Source organism: Saccostrea echinata, unplaced genomic scaffold, assembly GCF_033153115.1.
Source record: "Saccostrea echinata isolate AGI-Se365-2 ecotype Australia unplaced genomic scaffold, CSIRO_AGI_Sech_v1 ptg000054l, whole genome shotgun sequence".
Lineage (NCBI taxonomy): Eukaryota > Metazoa > Mollusca > Bivalvia > Ostreida > Ostreidae > Saccostrea > Saccostrea echinata.
The window spans coordinates 38,940,001-38,964,332 of NW_026889803.1; the positions used below are offsets into that span (position 1 = coordinate 38,940,001).

General features: G+C 33.4%; 2 protein-coding genes across 2 annotated transcripts in view; one reads left to right on the plus strand and one right to left on the minus strand.

Annotated features, from left to right (window-relative positions):
* The window catches only part of LOC133172310 (triosephosphate isomerase-like), a 6,085-nt gene extending 3,992 nt beyond the window's left edge, over window positions 1-2,093 (minus strand). The window contains exon 1 of the mRNA XM_061307172.1: window positions 1,909-2,093. Coding sequence (XP_061163156.1) covers window positions 1,909-2,023 — 115 coding nt within the window. The 5' untranslated portion in view covers window positions 2,024-2,093. The remainder of the gene's footprint in view (window positions 1-1,908) is intronic.
* Window positions 2,094-2,487: 394 nt separating this feature from the next.
* On the plus strand, window positions 2,488-23,970 carry LOC133205177 (DNA damage-binding protein 2-like). The gene is made up of 10 exons (XM_061340934.1): window positions 2,488-2,610; window positions 4,332-4,532; window positions 4,772-4,963; window positions 5,707-5,855; window positions 6,496-6,595; window positions 7,708-7,885; window positions 8,031-8,173; window positions 8,813-8,977; window positions 20,663-20,708; window positions 23,089-23,970. The coding sequence occupies exons 1-10, from the start codon at window positions 2,488-2,490 to the stop codon at window positions 23,334-23,336; spliced, it is 1,545 nt and encodes a 514-aa protein (XP_061196918.1). The 3' UTR covers window positions 23,337-23,970.
* The last annotated feature ends 362 nt before the right edge of the window (window positions 23,971-24,332 follow it).

Below are 24,332 nucleotides of genomic sequence, written 5' to 3' on the forward strand. Positions count from 1 at the left end.
AATCAGGCGATCGAAATTGATAGTAAATTAAACAGGGTTAATTCCAGCACTGTTCTAACCAAAATTTATTAATCACAGTACTTTTTTATGAAACCTGAAAAATACCGAATATTCGAATCTTAAATTCATATTCGAATATCAACTCATCGAATGAATATTCGAATGTTCGAATATTCGTTGCCATTCCTAAATATAACACAAACTAAATGTATAAATTTTACAAAATAAACAATGAAAGGGTTGGGCAGGCAGAGAAAGCCAAAGAAACAAAACAATCTGTGATTCATTATAACGAATGTAGCACTAATTGAACATTCTCCTTTAAATGTATTTATACTGAGCACGAAAGCTCTCGTTCATGAAAAACCAGTTTTCTTAAGATACAAAGATTCGCGGAAAGTACCAAAACTAAAAATGTAAAGAAATAAATATATATTCCAATCACGGCATCTTCAAATCTCAGAAAGGTTTTCACAGCACTTATATGAAGTGTGTTTAAATTAACAAAATAAATTTATAGCAGGGAAGTGTCAATTTGACTGAAACTTCAATTAACCTTTTGAATGCTTAGTATACTACTGTGGTATAGTGGAACAGTTGATGAGAATGTGAATATAATTCTCAAATTCTCTCAATATGAGTATTTTCAGCATCAAATACAATGTGAAGTAAAATGATAAAAACTGGCACAAAACTTAATACAATGTATTTCCGTTATATGGATTAATCTTTAGAGTGGAAGGTAAAAACAAGCTCAAAAGGGTTTGTAACATGCTCAGAAGGGTTGGTTATATATCTGTTCATTCGAATTGGTAATACATTGTATAAAAATAAATAATATGGTGGTGTTATGTTATGTCTATTTGCATTCTTGAGAGGGATGTTAAACAATAAACAAACAAACAAACATTCTTTTAAATTATGCCAAAGTGGATCCATGCTGTTTTATACATTGCAACTACAGTAAAACATGGGTTCAGCACCAAACACATTTAGAGCAAAGTGATTTTCACTTAATGTCATTTTATAGCAAGTACAGCGAGCTCTATTGACTAATGTGTAAGAATAGAGGAAATTCAAACTAAAATCTGTACATTCGTCTAGCAAATTTTCTTTTTTAAATGTGTTATATTTTCAGCATGTACAAAAAGTTGCACCTTGGTGCAGTGATAATATTCAACCTTGAACTTTTCTGAAAACAATGCATATAAAAATCACTCATAAAATTGCCTCTCCTGGAAAGACTTTGTACTCAAAGTTCTATAACCTTTGGGGCTACATAAAACAATTGATTTGTGACCATACAGCTACTTCTTGAATGAAATTTTAAAGGAGCTAAATTATGGTTAACAAGATAATTGATTGGTAATAATTCAGCACAATGAGAAGCTATCACACTTGTCCATGTCTCAATACACACAAGTCTACAGTTATCCAAACAATGGAAATTCATATTTTGCTTAAAAGTATTCAAAAGATGCAATGTTAGAACTATAGAACTATCTTTGATTTGGGTTGCTTTTTTGATAGCCCATATAGTACACGTACATCTGAATAGACAAATACTTGTGACTTTTTGTCTAGTTCTTACAATAAATAATTTCGTGAAAAACTGTATATAAATAGCTTTACCGAGCTATTTTGAATAGGTTAATAAAGCTATATAGCTATTTCAAGCTATAACATTATAGCTAAATCAAGAGATTGTGCTTGTCAGAAATAAAATATGTTCAAATCAAATCAAATCACAAAAAACTGGATACATGCCGACTATCGATCAATACTCTTCAACATAATGAAAGTGAAAAAGAATGGAATAGCCTGTAAATGGCAATTAAACTTAAAACACTATCAGAACCGTGCACAAAATGAAAACGTATATGCATGTATGCACGTGCATCTTTGCACCTGTATTTGGATCCAGTGGTCCAGCATTTAAAAACTTCGCGATGCCAGCGATACTCTCTTTACTCCCGTTCATCTTCCAGTTTCCTCCAACAAAAAATTTCCTTTGCTGTGACATGATTGTGGTTTAAAATGATTTGACAGCCGGCTTTCCTTAAATGACCTTCCTTTTCTTTTTTGGCCTTGACCTTGCACACTCAGAGTAATTATAGAGCCTATATTTAAAAATATGAATGTTCCGTAAAATTATTTTTTCTAAAAAAAATATTTTTGAGTGAATGCAAAAATTATACCTGAGGGTTTGTCACATATTTTGTAAAGTGTGAACATATCTGAAACTAAAAATTGCTGTATTTTTTTAAAATGAATTCTTATTGACGGAAATGTACAACGTCTATGGTTTTGTTAGTATGATTCTCCCGCGAAATTTTTACATAACCAACGAAAGGAAAGAGGTTTACGCAATTATTATTATATTTTTATGTAGACTAGGCCCTTAATCAGTAATTTCCTAATATTTGCTTTGATAAATACATTTCTGTGCACTTAAGTTACAAATTCCATACTTTCAAAGGGATCGAGATGCCGAGAAAAAGAAAGGATGAACAGTTGGGAAACGTAGGAATAAGTTCGAAGAAACTGAAGGCTGTTAAAGATAGTACTGACGAGACTTATGCCCAAAAATTGAAGAGGAAAAGAGATCAGGTACTTTATGAACACAGTAAAATTAATTTCTAGATCTTGATAAATCTTCAAAACTTGTATATTTTTTCAGGTTGGGAACAATCGCCCAAATGGGATATAATAGCCCGTTTGGGATATAATATCCCAAATGGGATATAAATTCACAGTGCAAAAAGTAAAATTTTTTATTTTTGCTATAAATATCATAAATCCGCATCAGAATTCTTAAAAAGGAATAACTTTTGGCATACAAGTTTTTCTGCAACCCTACAGTGTGTTAGATTGATCCCCAAGAAGTTTAGGAACTTCCGAGGGATCAATCTCCTAAACAGTGGGCATACAGAAAAACTTGTAAACCAAAAGTTATTCCTTTATATGTATGTTGATGCGGATTTATGATATTTACAGCCAAAATAAAAATTTTCATTTTTTGCTCTGTAAATTTATAACCCATTTGAGATATTATATCCCAAACGAGCTATTATATCCCATTTGGGCGATTGGTCCGAACCTGTTTATATATATGTGCAAAGTCATCACTCATAACTGGTATGAGCAGTGAACATGGTGAAAACATGAACTCCTTACAGATTTGTCGTTGTAATAGATTAAAATACCAGAGATAAATGCATTGAAAAAAATTGTAGTTGTATTTATGATTCAACTATTCGAAATCAAGAGAAATTCCACAGCTAAGCAGGAGCCACTTATATTTACATAGCATTCAGTATCATCAGAGGCCTTAAATTCGTCATAGAGTTGTTCCCTCTTGATTTTCCTCAAGTACCTTGCAAGGTTGTGTCCGCTGCTGCACCAAACCCTGTTAGAAAAAATTACATTGTCATTTTTATACAAATGCAGTTATGCAGATAATAATAGGTCAAAACAGATAAAAAAATTAAATGTAGTAATTAAAGAAAAATCCACAAATACAAAAAAATGTATTGGTGTTACTGCATACCATGTTTACATTTTGTCAACAGAAGTCACATATCCAAATTGGAATTTTTGGCCTTTATAATTTCATTTCCACTGAGGTGATGACTATACAACCTGTTTTTTGAAATGGCACCAGGTAAACATCAGTACTTTGAACTAACTGTAAACAATCTTAATAAAGGCATGATTTTTCTAAACAATCAGTTCTATGAAAGAAAAAATATTTATAACTAAGGTATGACTTACAAAAAGATATAGTTTTTCAAATTTATTTATAAAATAGACATGATCAAATTAGGGTTATGACTCTTGGACCTCTGAGGATATATACTTGTGTCCTTTTATTCTTTCTATCATTTAAATAATTGATCAATAGAATTTTTATGAAATATAGAGTAGGTCTAGCCTTAATAGTGAGCACAGTGTACTGCAAACTCTAAAAGCAACATCTGACTGATTTGAGAAAATTCATAATGTGCACATTGATCCAAATGACTTTTTTTCGTAGTAATCTCTGTGCAAAGTTCACTAAAAAAGAAAATAACTGTACTTTTAGTGGAAATTGCAGATTAGATTGTAGATTAAATGTTTTTAGTTGCACTTTGAAGACTACTTCATGGAAATGCAACTTAACCTGAACATTGTGTGATGTCACAGTGTAGATGTTCCAAATGTCGAGTTGAAGGAGCAGATCTAAGTTACAAATAAATAGGTATCCAGTAATGAATACACAACTGCGCTTGCCCTCAATGGTCCATTGTCAACATATTATAATTTTCATAATTTTTTTTTTTATTTTACAGGCAAAGAAAGGGAAACCCGCAGAGGAAGCATTTAGTAACAACAATAACAGAGCTGATAGTTCTGATTTAATATTAGGACTTAAACCCAGGACAGCTCCTTATACAGTCAAAGTAGCAACACCTTCCTATTTGAAAACCAACAATCTGACATCTCAACTACACGGATATTCCATGGGTGTTCAGAAAAGAAGTCTTTATCAAGTTTGTATTCAAACACATCTTTGAGATTTTTGTTTACATTTTATTAAAAATATATCATTTTTGCAAGCCATGGTTTTCCATACATGTATGTGGTACAATGATTACAATCAACATTTGATTTCTGATGCAGCTTTGACTTTGTATGACAGAAAGTGGGCTTCAACCTGTGGTTTGCAATAATATTCATTGAACCATGTTTGTGAAAAGTGTGAATATTAATTTTCTAAATAACTTTTCAGAGTGCCACAAAATGTATGATAGATATGCTGTCAGACATGCAGATCTCCACAATGATTAGTCCCTTTGATCGCAGAGTTACTGCTATGGAGTGGCACCCCACCAACCCAGATGTGGTGGTTGTTGGGTCCAAGGGAGGGGACATTATGTTGTGGGACACCTATAATACTAAAAACCAGAAATTCATTCAAGGGGTAAGTTTTATAAAAAAAATAATGTGATTATTTTTATAAATGCCTCTCAGCCTTAGGCTGAACGAAAGAAATAAAAGAAAACAAGTGGACATGGGGACAGGTCCAGAGATGGACACAAGATAGACCAACATGGAAGTCTCTGGTGACGGCCTTATGTGCTGACCAGCACGAAGAGGACTAAGTAAGTAAGTCTCAGCCTTAGGGCTAGGATGGGGCCACAGAGGGGGTCAAAGTTTCACAATGGGCTACAATGAGCCATATTGGTATACAGTCATCCTCATGCATCATAGATTCAAGAATGGTCAAGTCATTGAACTGATGGAAAGGTATGGCCACAAATAATAGGGGATCAAAGTTCAACTTGGAAATAAACAGAGGACTTTTTTTTCTTTAAATTTCTCAAGAACAGGTCAGTAGGCCAAATCACTCAGATAAGATACTCGTTTTAGTAAGTTTAAACTGAGCCAATGAAATTAATATAAATATATACCAGATACATGTAAGAACCATTTTTTAATTGGTGTCATTCAGAAAATTTATATAAGAAAAGTTATTAGGATACATTTTGTAATTTATAAATAGTGGTGCATTATGTATTTGGGAAAGAAAGGGGAAATATACGAATGGACAGATGTGTTCAGAAAGTGACACCCTTCTAGATGTACACTCTGCTTCCTATTATAATAGAAAGGAAAGCAATGGCTACAATAAATATTTTAACTGTGACTGGTATTGAACTGTAGATGGGACCTGGAGGGATCATTAATGCCATCAAATTTTGGCCTCATGATTATAACAAGATTCTCACTGCAGCTGTGGATGGCACAATTACTTTGAATGACTTAGAGGGCAAAAACACTCAGGTTTTGGCAGACACCCTTAATGTACATGAGTGAGTGTTACTCTGAAATCAAATAAAATGATCAGAAGTTTATGCTAAATTTTGTTCCACTTTTCTGAGGAGAAATCTAGAAGTGCTGTAAATTTCTGGTCATTTGAGATTTAAATGGACGTGTAGGTAGTCTGCCAGAGTATGGGGACCACTTGGGACTTCTTAAGCTCCAAAAATTTACATTTAGATTTTTTTTTTTTGAATTTCAAGTAGAGTACTTGTGGAGTTTATAGCTGGCAGGATACCTTGCATTTGAAAAATATGATAAAATTAAATCTGACTTTACCATTAAAGAAAGGTTCTGGTGGAAACATTCAAACTATGAAATTCTGGCCTCAAGATGACTGTAAAGTAGTCTCAGCTGGTCTCGATGGAACTGTCACTCTTCATGACTTAAATGGAAAACTTTCCTCAGTTTTAGCAGACACATTGAATTTTTATGAGTAAGTTAAAAAAGAAATTGGAGATCAAATAGCAGACAGGTAATTACATGTAGTTGAGTGCAGCTGATACTAATTTACATGTTAAACTTATTTGTTTTCCATTCTTCCATAGCAACAAAAGAAGTGTTAAAAAAATCAAACAAAATTGATTTAAATATCAATATTTGAATCCTAACTGTTTGATTTTACATTGTCAGCTTTTGGTACTGCAGTGTGGATGTACACCCAGTCAGAAAGTTTGTTGCAGCAGGTGACAATGTAGGAAAACTTCAGTTTCTCACGTACGAGGGCAAACAGGTATGGCAATGCGTTTTTATCATTGCATAATTGTAGCTCTCATTAAGGTCAAAATAAATCAGTTTGTACATTTCAAGAAAGAATTTCTGTGAAACACTATGCAGAAGAACTGAACTATCTATTTTGAAGTCACATCACATGTTTCAGATATTGGTAATAAATTGATTGATGCTTACAGTGAATAAATAAAGGCCCAAATCACATTTTCTGAACAAAATTTATCACCTGTTCATGTGTTGGTTAGATTGTTGACAGAATTTTGAACATTTTTGAAATCTGCCATAAGAGTGCAAAACCGTTTGACAGTATATCGCGGTATATTTATCCACGGTTCAATTCACGATACGCTAAACTGATATCGCAGTTCGGTTAAATCGGTCCAGAATTATCTGAATCGTCCATTTTGTGTTCTTGTTTACAATTTCAAAATGGCTTCCGCGCAAAAACATGAGGTCAACGATAGCGCTTTATCTATCATATCAGCAGTTAAACTCATCTCCAGCATCTTACAAACCTCAGATTTAACACGGTGAAGGACTTTTTCTCATTCCTAATGTGATTAAAAGTTATAGATATTAATACAAATGATAAACCCTTTAGATCTAAACGTATTCTATTGTAATACACAATATCTCATCACGCGTGTATTTCAATGAAAATTCGCTGTCTTGTTGACCAAAACATGTTAAATGTTAAATGAAAGAAATAAAAGAATGAATGTCTTCCTTTTTCATTCCAGTTTAAAAGGAAGATTATGAGAAAAGATTCCCATAGTTCCCTGTAAATGCTCGTCTTTGGTTTAGAATATTGTCACAACTCAAAGATCTACCTATCCATCCTATTCAAGTTAACAAATTTTGATTATAATTAAAAAAAAATATGAACATTTGATATAAACCTGTCAAGTTAAGACTTCTTAACCTTGTCATGTATCATGATATGTATCATATAATGAACTGAATACCGTGATATGTATTGTATCGTGAGGTTGGTGTATCGTTGCACCCCTAATCTGCCATGATTTGCTATGTGCTTGGTATAAACAAAATTCTTGATCAGAGTTGGATAGAACTTTTTATTCAACTTATAAGTCATAATTTTTTTCATTTCAGACTTTTGAATTTCGCCTTCACAAGAACAAAATCACCCATTGTGAGTTCTCACCTTTGGAAGAATGGATGTTATGCACAGCCTCTACTGATCAAACTGTTCAGATGTGGGATGTTAGAATGATTAAAGATCGCAAAAGCTCCCTCTATACTCTCAAGCATGACAAGCCAGTCAATTCAGGTAATTCGTGTATTCTACTTGAGTTTTGCTTAGTTTATAGTATAAAATAACCTTTTTGGAAGTCATTTGCAATTAGAGAATATTGAATGTCTTAACATTTAATTTTCTTTGAGGAATTTTATAATGGGAAACATTTCTGTTTCAGCTCATTTCAGTCGCACCAATGGATGCCGGTTATTAACCACAGATCAGAACAGTCAAGTACGGGTGTACTTGGCTCCTGAGTGGCAGCTAGAGAAAACCATTTTACATCCTCATCGCTTTTTCCAACACATAACACCTATAAAGGTAGGGTTTGTTGAATTTTTATTCTCATGAAATTGGTTTTGTTCAAATGTTACTCAAGTAAAGACCCTGATTGTTGAAACATAATGAAAGCAATTTAAGCTTTGTGAAATGCATTGCTTCAATTAACATTATATCAAATAAAGGTTTCTCTCTAAGCGAGATGGGTTGAATTGAAAACTTAAGTATACCTCCCATAGAAGTAAGCTTTGCTAAACATTAATACTTCCATAAAAGCTCTCTCTTTGTAGAAAACACTTCTTCTATGTTGCTGTGAAATCACCATTTTTCATGGGGTTTAATTATAAATTTATATAAAGACCCATAAATTCATGTTCTCCATGAAATGTTACAATTTTATATTTAAACGTTATGTTTGTCTAACCATGATATCAAAGCCCCACAGATCAGTGAAACCACAAAAATTATATTCAACAAAATAAGTGTATGTTGGAATTTCATTGAAACTAAGCTGTGTTAGACACAAAGGAAGGTGTTTTTTAACTAAGAAAATTTTGGATTTATTCAACACATTATTCCCACAAAGAAAAATGTCGGCTTTGCAAAAGATAGTGCTCCATGAGTCACACTAAGTTTGGCCAATTATTCACACCAGAAAATTGTGTTTCTTTTTCCATCTAGGCAACCTGGCATCCTCTACTAGACCTGGCAGTAATTGGAAGATATCCTGACCCTAATTTTAGTGGTTACCATGAAAACGAACTCCGCACTATTGACATCATTGATGTGGATTCTGAGAAAGTAGTGGCTAGACTTCATGATCCATCAGCACCAGGTCTCGTCTGTGTAAGTATGACCCATCAGCACCAGGTCTTGTCTGTGTAAGTATGAGCTATCAGCACCAGGTCTTGTCTGTGTAAGTATGAGCTATCAGCACCAGGTCTTGTCTGTCTGTGTAAGTATGACCCATCAGCACCAGGTCTTGTCTGTGTAGGTATGACCCATCAGCACCAGGTCTAGTCTCTGTAAGTTTAGATCTCATCACTAGACATATTTTGTACTGTCTTGGAACAAAATGGTAATATCCTGTAAAGGAAAACTTATTATACCCCCCGCAAACGAAGTTTAGGGTGGGTATATTGGAATCACCATGTCCGTCTGTCTGTAGACTTTGGCATAGATTTGTCTGAAAATTTGTACACTTATTATTCACCATATGAAGGTGTGCACCTGGTATTTTCAACATTATTTGATAATTTTTCTGCATTTTACAGGGTTTTTTTTTTTTTTTTTAATGACTTACTCATTTTGGGTTTATTTCTAAGGTTTGAGACACAGAATCTAGAACATCTGAACAAAAATGTGAACTACAGCTTAAAACTATTCATTAAAACCAAAAAAAAATCACCAAGTATTAAAAACAATTTTTACATTACACAGCAGATAGTGTAAATCCATTTGTCCCTTGGGAGTGATGAGTGGACATCATCCAATTAGAGATAGATTAATGAGTTCAGTGTGGGAAGTTGTTAGGGCATCTCTGATCAAGCATGTGTTATCTATATCTTGTGGGAATTTAAAGATCTCTGTTCTTTAATTCTCTTAATTGTAATTTATTGTTTGTCATAGTACATAGTTACTGGATGACCAGCTTTTCATTTTTAAAATGAATTTGATATAAAGTTATCAAGATTAATTTGATTTTGTAATTAATTAATTTTTTTTCAACAATCAATTTGCAGAATGTCATGACTCAAAAAGATGACAGTTGCAATTTATTTTTTCAATGTATTAAAAAACAATGTAATTACAATGTATTGGTATTGATGTTTTATTAGGTTGTTCCTTGGTTTCATTCATTAAAAAAAATATAATGAGCAATTATTTTTTCACTCTAAATGTTAATAAGAAAATTGTGAACACCTCTTAGATCCATAAAATATTAGTGATTTGGCACCTCTGAAAAACCCAGCGGGGGGTATTTGTCCCTTTTGGACAGTTCTAGTTAGGGAATGTCTGCTAAGAGAGAAACATATGTAATATTGCTAAGTTTTCATTATAGAATATTTCATCTTCTGATACATTGTAAGTAATGATTTGCCTAAAAATTTCAGCTAGTAATTTGAATTTAATTGATTGTCATATTTCCTCAGTCTTTTGTTAATAAAAAATTGCCATAATCACAAAAAAATCTCATTTAGAAAACTGAACGTGCTGTTCTATTTAGGGCCCGCAAGGATTTGTGGGTGCCTTATAGTAATCGCTCTGTCTGTCTGTCTGTCATTCTTCCGTCCACAAATTTTCTGTTTTTTTTCTAATAACTTTTTTTTGTAGTTGACCAATTAAGTTCAGATTTGGTATGTTGGTTGAAGAGGCAGTAAGACATATTTTGGATCTAAGTTTGGTTCTGTATGTCATCCAGTTTGGAGCTGGGGTGGTGGGGTAGATTCCTTAACTTTACATTAGAATAAATGCCAGGGCAAAGAGAGATAACTTCTGAGAATGTTCCTATTGTAAACTATGAAAGCTGCAACTAGTCCCATGGGATTAATTAACTTTCCTCTTGAAGAAAATCCAAAGCATTATCTGTTTCTGTCAAATTGAGATTAATTAACACTTCTGTCTGCAAATGAAGTTTGTTTTGAAGTTAAGGTCAATTCTGAATGATGTTTACATTCGCTGAAATGTGGATTTAAGGTAAAGATCCATACCATGTTATAAAAATAACGAAGCTACAGATTTCTATGAAACTTCTCAGAATTTTAACTAAGTATGTGTCCTTTCCAAATCTGTGTAAATTTTGAGGTCAACCAGACCTCCTTTTGCAAGGACTGTTACTAAAAATAGACATTGCCTCGTGAAATTACAGAAATGCAGTAATTAAGATATTTATACTAGCTTTCTAAAATTAAATGTAAATGAAAAACTTAAACATGTGAATTATAGAGAAGATACGCTTGTTTAATGGTTTTGTTAATTTTTATGGCGTCAAGCTCTTGGAGCTTGAACGTCATCTAGCGATCGGCCAGGTGAAATCGCCACCGGATGTACGCGACCCAATGTGTCAGTGGATGCAACCGCAATAGAAAATAGCAATAGCTATAAACCAATTTCTTTGAAAACGCTCACAATGAATAATAGCTTGAAAATAAAATTGCATTAATTGTATCTACAATTAATTCTTTTACAAAACAACGATAATATGTTTTATTTTCACACAAGAAAAACATGATGGTTGTTGCAGATGATTTTCTACAGAAAGGGTGCATCGAATGACATGAATAACATTTTGGAATGATAACCGTGTAACACAAACAACCAACAGGCGGTAAAATAATTACAAAATTACATAAACACGAATACTACTAGCTTGAAAAGATTGAATTTCTAAATCTTAGCTTTACTTTTACAATCTTCTAACCAACTTTATCCTAAAAAACCGATGATGTTAATCAGTATTACTGTATTTCTCCATTTCCTCCAATATACCACGCACTATCGTAACTCGATCGTACTTGTAACAGAGCAGAGTCATGGTTGTAGTTAAGATGCAATGACTAGAACAACGCTTTGACGTTGGCAATTAGAAAGAATAATATATAAATTCATGAAATCCTTCATAGTTCTTCAATTGACTGAAAAGAAATTAGTTTGATATTTAGCATGAACATGTTCGACGGTGTCTGGTCAATTCGAACCCTGCTCCATTCGGACCATGACATAAAGGCCCCACACTACCGGTAATTGTGACATTTTGTTTAAAACTTTTTTTTATTTTTATTATTATTATTATTATTATTATTATGATGTCACCTGAGTCACTTACTTGACCTCTTGCTATCTTCAGATCTTTTGAAATTGTTTTTTTCTTGTTTGACGCCATTGAAGCCTTTCAGGCTTTTGATTTAATCTGCTGATCCACTTTATTGTACTTTTTATGGCGGATTAAACATATTTGGCTCAAAATTATGAACTTCATTAACGGTTAAAAAAAAATGTTGTTTGATATTCTGAGGACAGATTTCTTTAAAAAATTAGCATGTTATTTTCCAATGATCCTTCCGTTATGTGGCATAAAAATTAAATGGGGAAGCGGACATCTAACAAGAAAATTTTACATTTTTAAACCGAATTCCCTGAAAAACGATTATTTGAAAAATCTTTCTAATATCCATACTTTTAGGATTTTGATGTAAAAATCGTTTTGAATATTAAAATTGTCATTAATAAAACAGTAATAAGTATGGTGTAAATTAAAACTTTTCTGTTTAATGCACAGACGGCCAAGCATTAGTTATCAAGGGTCACAAGCATAATAGTCATCGGGTTCAATGTTCGGAATATTCTTTAAACCGTTATTGCGCATGCGCGAACTTATGTTTCGTGTGGTGACAGAATCATTTACGATTAATTGATTAAAAAATGGAGAGAAGTGGCACATTTAACTACTTCTTGTCTCTATGTAATACATTTTTCGATATTCAGAGATACAAGTAAGTGGTTTGTCTGCCACATCTTTTTAACGTCTGGTTTCATCACAAGAACAGTTCGGGTTCATCTTAGTTAGTTAGTAAGGTACACATTGTTTATCATGTTTTTATCCATACAAATAGATAAAGTCTATATAAGCGGAGATGAGTATATCCAGTGTTTCCACTTTGCATTGTATGTTTGTTTAAAACACCGTGTTTATAGGAGATCGCGAGCTTGGAAGGCTGAAATCCTACTTTTAAGCTAGGGACACTGAATGATCGAGATTTTCCTTACATAACTCAATCTACTTGATACAATCTTAACACCAAGCTCCATGGTTGGTGACTAGAATGGCATTATGAGCATAATTACTAAAACTATGTCGTTTAATAAAATATGAACACATTCTAGGGTGACATGTTTGAGTAATCTTATATACTCATCTAAAACTCTCTCAACATGCTCAAACCCTTAGTTTCATATAGTGACAAATTGTGAGATGTGAGACACCAGCTAGTTTATATGAATATTATGGTGCTTTTATTGAAAATAGGAATCAAGAATAGAAAATCATTGAAAAAGAGAAAGAAAAGTAACACTCATCCTAAGATGATCTTTAAAATTCTGTTTTATATGTTTACAATCATAATTACATGCTGTATAGATGAGTATGTGTTTACTGTTTCTGTATCTTTTAAATCAATAAGGTTAAATTAATTGATAATATATGAAGGAGTTCATTATTATAAGGATGAAGTAATGAGATACACAAAAGCTAGAAACAACTGTAAGTCATGTAAAAGTGCCCTTCTCTTGCACCCCTCCATTTTCAGATCCTAGCCGGAACATGTCGATGTTGATTGTGTTGATTATGTACATAATGAAAAAGTGGGGATTTTGTTTTTAATCCAGAAGATTCTTGGATTAAGATCTGAGTAGATAGAATGTTCTTAGTTAAAATGATAATTTGCTATAATGGACCCAGTGAGGGTTTGTTCCATGACACAGATTATTGTACATGTAACTGGTCTGAGCTGATGAACATCATTATAAATACCCATGAGAAATGGTACATGCATTATGAGCATAGTCTAGATTAAAAAAAAATTAAACTCTTTCTTTTGCTCTGTGCCTAAAATTAAAACATTTAATCAAGTTTCTCTCAGCATCAAATCTCATAATTGTTCTCGGAAAAAGTTAAGCCGATCAACAAAAACTATGTACTAAAACCTGTCAGAGAAATTAAAAAATCTTTTAAACTTTATAAATAAATATCTACATGCATTCTCAAGAAAGAGAAATGGAGAAATATCAAAGTATTTTTTTTGTCCAATTATGTACATGTAGTACATGTATCTCATTGTAGTGATGATCATTAAATCAAGTTCATTAACTTTTAAACTTTATAGAGTAATTTTTAGAATAAAAATTAAAGTAGTTTAGAATTCAGCTGGTTTGTGCAAGTCTTCATGAGTATCAATTTCCTGCATAATATTGTTTTCTTAAACCCTATTGAACAATTACACCAACAAGAGGCCTCTGGGCCTTGACAGTCACCTGAGTGTCATGAATTTTGCAGGATATGACCACTTTAATCACATATAGCACAAAAAAATCTGCCTTCACATGACAAAAATTTACAAGTTCTCTTTTACAAGGACTCTTTATACATTTGGGAAAAAAAGATTGGTTAGATATGGATTTTGTATGCTGGTCTAATATATTATCTGGCTTTTTGGAACTGTGTTGCACAGTGCAGAATAGGTGTATATAATATTTAGCTTAATATGATATCAAAAATTATTTGTATAGGAAAAGAAAAATCTGAGTAATCACTGGGTAGGTTGTTATTTTTCTACAAGTATCTAAAACCAAGTTTAACATGCACAAAATAAACTTGATATAATTATCCCCTGCTTTCACTGAAAGTGGGGATATTAATTTGGGCTGTGCATCTGTCCGTCTGTCTTTCTGTCTGTCTGTAACACTTTCGAGAAGCCTTTGAGCTTTTGCATTGAAATTTTACTTAATAACTCTCTGTGGCCCAAGGAAGACCCTTATTGATTTTCAGGTCAAAAGGTCAAGGTATTTTGTTTCTGCGCAATATCTCAAGAAGCCTTTAAGATTTTGCATTGAAATTTTATCCCACAACTCCCTATGGCCTAAGAAAGAACTCTATTGATTTTGAGGTTCAAAGGTCAAGGTCATACATTCTGATTGTGTGTAAAAATTTCATTTCTGAGCAATATTCCAAGAAGCTTTTGGGCATTTGCAATGAAATTTTATACCGTAACTCCCTATGCTCTGCCCATCCCTCTTAAGGTGTCCTGTTTATAATTGTTTGCAAAAGGGGGTCAAACTCTAAGGACAAGGTCAAGAGGTCAAATATATTTATACCAGAAGAAAAGTTTTGTTACAAGGAATACACATGAAATATTACAGCCATTATGGCTCCAACCAATCAAAAGTTACAGGCAAGGTTAAAGTTTTTGCTGACAAACAGTTTAACAGACAGACAGGGCAAAAACTATATTCCCCCGAATCTTCAATTACAGGCCAATACGGGGGCATAAAAAAATTCAAAGACAGTGCAGTATTGATGAATACATATCACTGTTGCCTATTTAAATGAGAGAAAATACATGCAAATAAATGTTCAATTAATTAATCTTGGCCTAATAAATTGTTAAAAATGCTTGAGTTTATCACATATAGAGTAATATGATGTAGGTTTCAATTTAAGGTTTATAAACCCTCTGCTCACTCATATAGAAGAATATTTATATTCTTTCATATAACAATATACTTCAATAATACATGTATTTATATGTAATAATTCTGAAATAATTGTATATGCCCCCCGAGGGCCCTTAATTGGTGAATAAACATATTATAGTGCGCATATAAAATGTTTCTTTAACGCTTATGATTTTCCAAAAGAAATGTATTTGTTAAGTAAAATACAAACAATTATCGCATAGCTTGTTAGGCAAAATTGGACAAAAAAGACACTTCAACTTTACAAATTTATAAAGGAATAATAGATATTTATGTCATTAAGCGATATCTCTCTTATGAGAGTATCGATGAACCTTACTTTTAGATCTGATGGCAGATCACTCTTACTGTATGATATTACCATGGGATTCAATATGAACTCTAGTGTAAAGTATATAGGGGTCATTAAAACACATGTATATATAGTGATAATAATGTATTTCTGTATGCTGCATGATATCTTAAAATAATAAGCGCAGATAAATACTTGTATATTCAAAAATAATAATTAAAAAAAAAATATCAAACTAATGGTTTTTACTTAATAAAATGAAAATTGATGAAAGTTGATTTTGAGAAACAAAACACTGTCATAAATTCTGCCTTAAATAAAGCATTTTTAGCTCACCTCGACAAAGTCGAGATGAGCTTATGCTATACCCCCGGCGTTGGCGTCGGCGTTAGCGTCGGCGTCCCGGTTAAAGTTTTAGGAGCAAGTCCCATTCCCAAGTTACTATAAGCCCTACCTGGACCAAACTTGCATGGATGATGCATCTAGAATGGACACTGCCACACTTGCTTCGGATGCTGGATCTGACCTAGATTTTCCAGATGAGTGACCAGGTTAAAGTTTTTGGAGCAGGTCCATTCCCAAGGAACTATACGCCCCACCTGAACCAAACTTGTATGGATGATGCATCTAGGGATGGACACTACCACACTTGCTTCGGATGCTGGATCTGACCTAGATTTTCCAGATGAGTGACCAGGTTAAAGTTTTTGGAGCAGGTCCATTCCCAAGTAACTATAAGCCCTACCTGGACCAAACTTGCATGGATGATGCATCTAGGGATGGACACTACCACACTTGCTTCGGATGCTGGATCTGACCTAGATTTTCCAGATGAGTGACCAGGTTAAAGTTTTTGGAGCAGGTCCATTCCCAAGTAACTATACGCCCTACCTGGACCAAACTTGCATGGATGATGCATCTAGGGATGAACACTACCACACTTGCTTCGGATGCTGAATCTGACCTAGATTTTCCAGATGAGTGACCAGGTTAAAGTTTTTGGAGCAGATCCATTCCCAAGTAACTATAAGCCCTACCTGAACCAAACTTGCATGGATGATGCATATAGGGATGGACACTACCACACTTGCTTCGGATGCTGGATCTGACCTAGATTTTCCAGATGAGTGACCAGGTTAAAGTTTTTGGAGCAGGTCCATTCCCAAGTAACTATACGCCCTACCTGGACCAAACTTGCATGGATGATGCATCTAGGGATGAACACTACACACTTGCTTCGGATGCTGAATCTGACCTACATTTTCCAGATGAGTGACCAGGTTAAAGTTTTTGGAGCAGGTATATTTCCAAGTAATTATAAGTCCTTCTTAAACCAAACTTGTATAGATATTGATCTTGGGATGTACCCTAACTAGAAAAAATATGATGTGAGATTTGCCTTACTTATAGATAACCTTCGTCGAGGTGAGCTTCGTAATCTTTGATTACCTATGTTTATTCTTTTGAAATAACTTTTATGAGACATTATTAATAATTTTTCATTCAAATAAAAAGTCACACTCTTTACACAAATCCATGAAATCTAAATTGAAATTGAAGTCTTTTTTTTTTTTTTAATGAATAATGATTAAGAACCATGCTTAAACAACCTAATTATATAATATTATAAGCCCTCAGAATGTCAAAAAGAGTTGAATTTATCCGATTGAAATTTTATCCCTTCATTGCACTTTTACTTATTCTTTATTAAATCGCCCATTATGATCTCATAGGCATTCCTTTTTATTATCTAATCCCTTCTTTGTTACTATCATATATTGAGATTTGTGGGTTCAAGTCCCACCACACTTATACATAAAATGATGATGTAGAATATGAATAGTAAACTAGGGATCCCCATTGTCTTATTAGCTACTAGTATCTATATTATACCATTCTGTGAATTTGTGTGCATGCACCTCTTTCATTTACAGAGTTTAATTTACATAGATCTTCTTTACTTTCTTTCATACAATGTTGCTAATGTTGACTGTTCTTAACAACAGTATACAAAACATTAAAAAATTAAACATAGGATGGAGGAAACAATTATTTTTTTCCAAAGATATTAGAGTCTGGAATGTGCCTTATGAAACATCAAGAAGACTTCAGATGAGACTTTAAATCAGTGAACATTCCTATGCATTTCTCTTTTTTTAAATTTGCTCAGATCTACCCAGTGGAGGAAGAGATGAATTTATGCTGAAATATGTATACAATTCATGAAATATTTAATACACTCAGACAGGTTTGCCCAGTCAGTTAATATCACTTATGAAATATTATTGTTTAATATATATAACAGATTAACAATGGAGAAATTGCATGGCTGGACCAGGAATCGAACCAAGGACACCTGTCTAAATACTAGTCAGGTGCACTAATACACTACCACAGCACAACAAATGTTAAGGTTCTTCTGTATGTTGTGTATATTAAGGAAACAGTATAAAAAAGAATGCATCAATGTCCTTTCCTACTTTAGATGAAATATAACATTCTGATTTTATCAAGAAATATTCAATGGTTTGAAGTGCAAGAATACCAAATAACATTATTTGTGCAGTTTTATCTATTGCAAATTAAGTTTTCCATAACTCTAATTTTTCAAAACCTGAGTCTATCTCTAAGGACGATTTTCGAGGACAATATCATAATTTCATCATATAACGTTAGGTCCCTGCTAGGTAGAGCATAAGCAAACGATAATGACATTCGACAAGAGAACCATTTATTTGTTACTCTGTATTTCTTCAACTTACAGAGACAAAAAAAAGCGACCCGATTGTCGAAGTCTTTTTGTTATCTTAAGGACATACGCAACGTACCTTACCTACTGATAATTTTTCAAGATAATCTTTATTTAAGATTATAGTGCCATCAGATGTTCGTAGACAAAAAATCAGCATGTATTACCAGGGGTTTTGAAAAGATATCAATTGATGAAAATTCTTGTATAATTCAAAGAAAAATATACAAAAATTACTAAACATATATTCTAGATGTTTTGTATATCCAAACTTGTTTTAGAGGAAGTGTACAACAGCATATATAGACATTAAAATATAGCACACAGTTCCTTCAAGTACTGGAATTCTTCAACTCCAGGGAAAAAGACAATAAAGTTCAAACTATGTTCCGTATGTCCTTAATTCTCCTCGAGTCAACCCTCCCATGTCATCTTTGACTTTGTTGTTAATCAACTTTCGGTTTGTCATAATGGTAAACAAAGCATCCAAAATTCAACTCTCCTTCGGTCATGCATTCCAGGAATTACTGTACAGCGTAGTTTTCTGCCTTTTTTTCGAAAACGAATTTACCCTTCTTATCACGTAAGTGATATTGACATCTGTCATTTTGATATAATAAGCGTCGGGCACGGGCTGACGTAATAACGTCACTGACATGAATAACGTCATACAGCGTTATTTTATGTGGTATGGATCATTACCTTAAATAATGTTCATACTTTATTTTCAATTGGTAGAATACACAATGAGTTATGATTTTATTGAATTCTAAAAACAAGATATACATAAAGATATGTTTTTATTTTTTGTATTTTTTGTATTTTATTTATTATTCCTTTTTTTTTTGGCTGCCGTATGTAAATTCAAGAATACTATTAATTTTAACAGGTAGTCCGATAATAAACTCATTCTATCATTACTGAAAAAGTTCTTATTGTAAACTAGAAGAAAAGGATGAGAGAGCAGTACAATCAATCCCCTGGGATTAATTATCTTGTCTGGGGCAGAAATTTTCCAGGCTTATCTTTATTTGTCACTTTAAGATAAATTAACCTTTGTCTGCCACTGATGTTTTTTTGAAGTTAAGGTCAAGTCTGGGTGATATTTGCATTCACTGAAGGCTGGCATTTTATAAAACACATGCTTTATTCTTGTTTAAATATACATTTAATTGAGTTATTATAGATATGATGTTTTTTACTGCCTTGTGTAAATACAGGGATACTCTTTACAGGTTGTTGGATATTTAGGAATTATCATGAAAGAAGATGGGTGAACAAGGCGTGCAGAATGCCTATAGCTTCAGATATTAATAAAATCATATTCAATTTGTGAATTAAGTATTTAAAATAAAGTTCTCATTATTGAAATTTATGAAATTATGATTAACAAAACTTTTCTGAGAAAAAAGATCTCGGAAAAATTATTCTTTTATTAAAAAAATAAAATGGTATTCGTGGGATTCGAACCCTTATCAATAAAAATCCGGAGTATCATATTGTTTTGAGACTAACACGCTAACCACTACGCCACGCAGCCCCTGACAAAAAGTGGCATTTAAATCATGTTTGTGATATGACCCTTGACTTAATGGACTTCAAGTATTTCTCGGAAACATACGAATGCTTTGTCATAAAAGTGTACTTTTAAGGTACAGTGGGTCTTTGCTCCATGTTTTTGTAAACCAAAAAATGTATATTTTTATGCAAACTTTTAGGATCAACTTTCAAAAAAATGGAGCGAAGACCCACTCATATCGAAAAATTTTGTTAAAGTGTGAGAAAATGATCCTTTTTGTCCTCTTTAGTGTGTGTATGCTATTTCGTAGGCAAATAATTTCAGTCTTTGTGAGATTTTTGTAAATTGTAGAGATTTAGCATAAAATATACTTTAATGTTAGATGAAATATCAAAGAAAATTTTTATATAATTGAGATTTTATTTTTCACTTCATGTTTGTCGCACTATAGGCACTTCGCCCGCCTTGTTCACCCATCTTCTTTTATAAATACAGTTGTTATTGCATATTCTTCTTCATATATTTTTAAATTTTTGTAATCAGTTAAAATTCTCATTCTGTAAGCTGCACCCTTATATTTCTACTCCTCGACAGGGCCCTTGCTGACTGGTCAGTTTTCTAGTTTAATGCATGGTTTAAGACTTTTCAGGAAAAAATTGTGTAGTAATGTTCAATTGAACAGTTCTCAGGATTAAAAGAAAAAATGTCTTCTTGTTGTAGGTAAACAAATTTAATATTAATGGAGACACGTTACTTTCTGGAATGGGTAAGTTAATGTTTACTTAAAATTTTTGGAATTGGCATTTACCCTGTTTTTTTGTTTTTTTTTTGTTTTTTTTGTTTTTTTGTTTTTTGTTTTTGTTTGTTTTTTTTTTTTTTGGTTTTGTTTTGTTTTTTTTTTTTGCATAGTAGGTTTGGGAATTTCCAAATTTGACAAGTGAGATGAATTATTATATATACAGTCAAACCTTGTTATCTCGAACACAATGGGATCGAGAAAAAACTTGGAGATATCTGAGGATTCAAGATATCCAGGATAAAATACTTAAAGAATAAGAGGTTGGGACTTCCAATCACTTCAGCATACCCAAGGTATTCGAGATATCGGTGTTTGAGATACTGAAGTTCAACTGTAGGTATGTAAAGTTTTTTTTAGCTCACCTGAGCCGAAGGCTCAAGTGAGCTTTTCTGATCACATTTTGTCCGTCGTCCGTCCGTCCGTCCGTCTGTCTGTCCGTCCGTCTGTAAACTTTTCACATTTTTGACTTCTTCTCAAGAACCACTGGGCCAATTTTGACCAAACTTAGTACAAAGCATCCTTGGGTGAAGGGGAATTTAAATTGTTAAAATGAAGGGCCAAGTCCCCTCACAAGGGGAGATAATCAAGAGAAGACAAAAATAGGGTGGGGTCATTAAAAAATCTTCTTCTCAAGAACCACAGGGCCAGTACAGCTGAAACTTATATGGAAGCATCCTGGAGTAGTGTAGATTTTAAATTGTTCAAATCATGACCCCCGGGGTAGGGCGGGGCCACAATAGGGAATCCAAGTTTTACATTGAAATATATAGGAAAAATCTTTAAAAATCTTCTTCTCAAGAACCACAGAGCCAAAAAAGCTGAAACTTATGTGGAAGCATCCTGGGATAGTGTAGATTTTAAATTGTTCAAATCATGACCCCCGGGGGTAGGGCGGGGCCACAATAGGGAATCCAAGTTTTACATTGAAATATATAGGAAAAATCTTCTTCTCAAGAACCACTAGGCCAGAAAAGCTGAAACTTATGTGGAAGCATAATGGTGTAGTGGAGATTCTAAATTGTTCAAATTATGACCCCCGGGGTAGGGCGGGGCCACAATAGGGATTCCAAGTTTTACATTGAAATAAATAAAAAAAAAATTTTAAAAATCTTCTTCTCAAGAACCACTTGGCCAGAAAAGCTGAAACTTATGTGGAAGCATCCTGGGGTAGTGGAGATTCTAAATTTTTAAAATTATGACCCGGGGGGGTAGGGCAGGGCCACAATAGGGAATCAAAGTTTTACATTGAAATAAATAAAAAAAAATTTTTTAAAAATCTTCTCAAGAACCACTTGGCCAGAAAAGCTGAAACTTAGGTGGAAGCATCCTGGGGTAGTGGAGATTCTAAATTTTTAAAATTATGACCCGGGGGGGGGGGGGGGGGGGGGGTAGGGCGGGGCCACAATAGGGAATCCAAGTTTTACATTGAAATATATAGGAAAAATCTTAAAAAATCTTCTCAAGAACCATTAGGCAAGAAAAGCTGAAACTTATGTGGAAGTATCCTGGGGTAGTGTAGATTCTAAATTGTTCAAATCATGACCCCCGGGGATAGGGCGGGGCTACAATAGGGAATCCAAGTTTTACATTGAAATGAATAGGAAAAATCTTTTAAAATCTTCTTCTCAAGAACAACTGGGCCAGAAAAGATGAAACTTACGTGGAAGCATCCTGGGATAATGTAGATTTTAAATTGTTAAAATCATGACCCCCGGGGATAGGGCGAGGCCACAATAGGGAATCCAATTTTACATTGAAATATGTAAGAAAAATCTTGAAAAATCTTCTTCACAAGAACAACTGGGCCAGAAAAGCTGAAACTTAAGTGGAAGCATCCTGGGGTAGTGTAGATGCTAATTGTTAAAATCATGACCCTCGGGGTAGGGCGGGGCCACAATAGGGAATCCAAGTTTTACATTGAAATATATAGGAAAAATCTTGAAAAATCTTCTTCTCAAGCACAACTGGGCCAGAAAAACTGAAACTTATGTGGAAGCATCCTGGGGTAGTGTAGATACTAAATTGTAAAAATCATGACCCCCGGGGGTAGGGCGGGGCCACAATAGGGAATCCAATTTTACATTGAAATATGTGAGAAAAATCTTCTTCTCAAGAACAACTGGGCCAGAAAAACTGAAACTTATGTGGAAGCATCCTGGGATAGTGTAGATTTTTAATTGTTAAAATCATGACCCCCGGGGGTAGGGCAGGGCCACAATAAGTATTAGAAGGGGGTAAATCTGGTAAAGAACAGCATGGCCAAAGTTACTCAGGTGAGCGATGTGGCCCATGGGCCTCTTGTTTTAAATATTTTCCACTGTTAAAAATGTATGTTTGCATATTGCAGGTGTCAACTTGTTACTGTGGAAGAGAAGAGAAGAGGCTGCCAAAATTCAAGAGTCTTTGATGTCAAAGATAAGTGGAAAAGGCTTGGATCAAAGTTCAAACTCAGGTCAAACAAGGTCAGGAAGGTCAAACCAATCCAAGAGAGCCAATGAAAAACTAAAAAAAATGAAAGAAAGTACAGAAACCAAACAAACCAAAGCAAAACTCATGCTGAAAACAACAGAAGAAAAACAGAAAAAGAAGAAATGAGATAATCATGTGTTCATTTTCAGTTACCACACTGTGTTCAACTGTTCATGATCTGCAGGACTGCAGAATCAAAATTTAGTTGATAAAACTTGTGCTTAGAATTTCAAGGGGAAAAAAACACTGATTGATTCTATGACAAAATCTGAAAGAACATATAGTATGTTTTGCATGATTTTTAATGAAAAGTATTTACATGTTGTATACTAGTAGATTAAGTGGTACAGTATTTGTGCAGTAGTTGTTAGTTTTGTGACTTGTTCAGTTACATGTGTCATTTGCATTTCTCATGTACTAGCTAGAGTAGTGTTTTTCTAAATCTCTAAACAAACAATCCTTTTTTTTTTCCCATTATGCAGTATGTGAAAAAAGTGTCTATTCCTAAAAAGAATGGACAATTTTTTTCCCCAAAAAGAATGAACAGTATTTTTCAGACAAAATGAACAGTGCCTATCTCTTACTATTTGGTTGTCAGTTCTAGTATTGCTTCATATGTTAAAATTCTTAAAACTTTTCACATTCCTGACTTCCTTGGATAAAATTATCATTTCTCTGGTTTTAGATCAAAATTTTGCACAGAAACACTCAGTTGGTCTCTTCTCATATCTCCCATTACTATGCAAAACGTTAACGGTAAAGTACTTTTTAAAAAAAAATTTAGCATAGATGTTTATTCTCAAAAATGTACTATGCATTGTATATGAAACAAAACGTACTTCAAGGCTTTGAGGAAAGCAGCCTCATCATTCTAAATTACTCAGCCTGTTCATTTTCAGGACAATATTTTGTAAAACAATAGAGAACATGTTTGAATAAGAGAAATACCTTAAACTGCCCACTCTGTGAGAGAACTGATTTCAGGCTTATAGTCAATTCCTTTTTCTTACAAAATATACAGTTTTCAGCTTTTATTTACCCTAGTCAGTAGATTGGAAAAATTTTCCTGTTTATTATAAGCTAGATTTTTGGTTGCCCTTTTTTGATTTGATAGTCTGTATT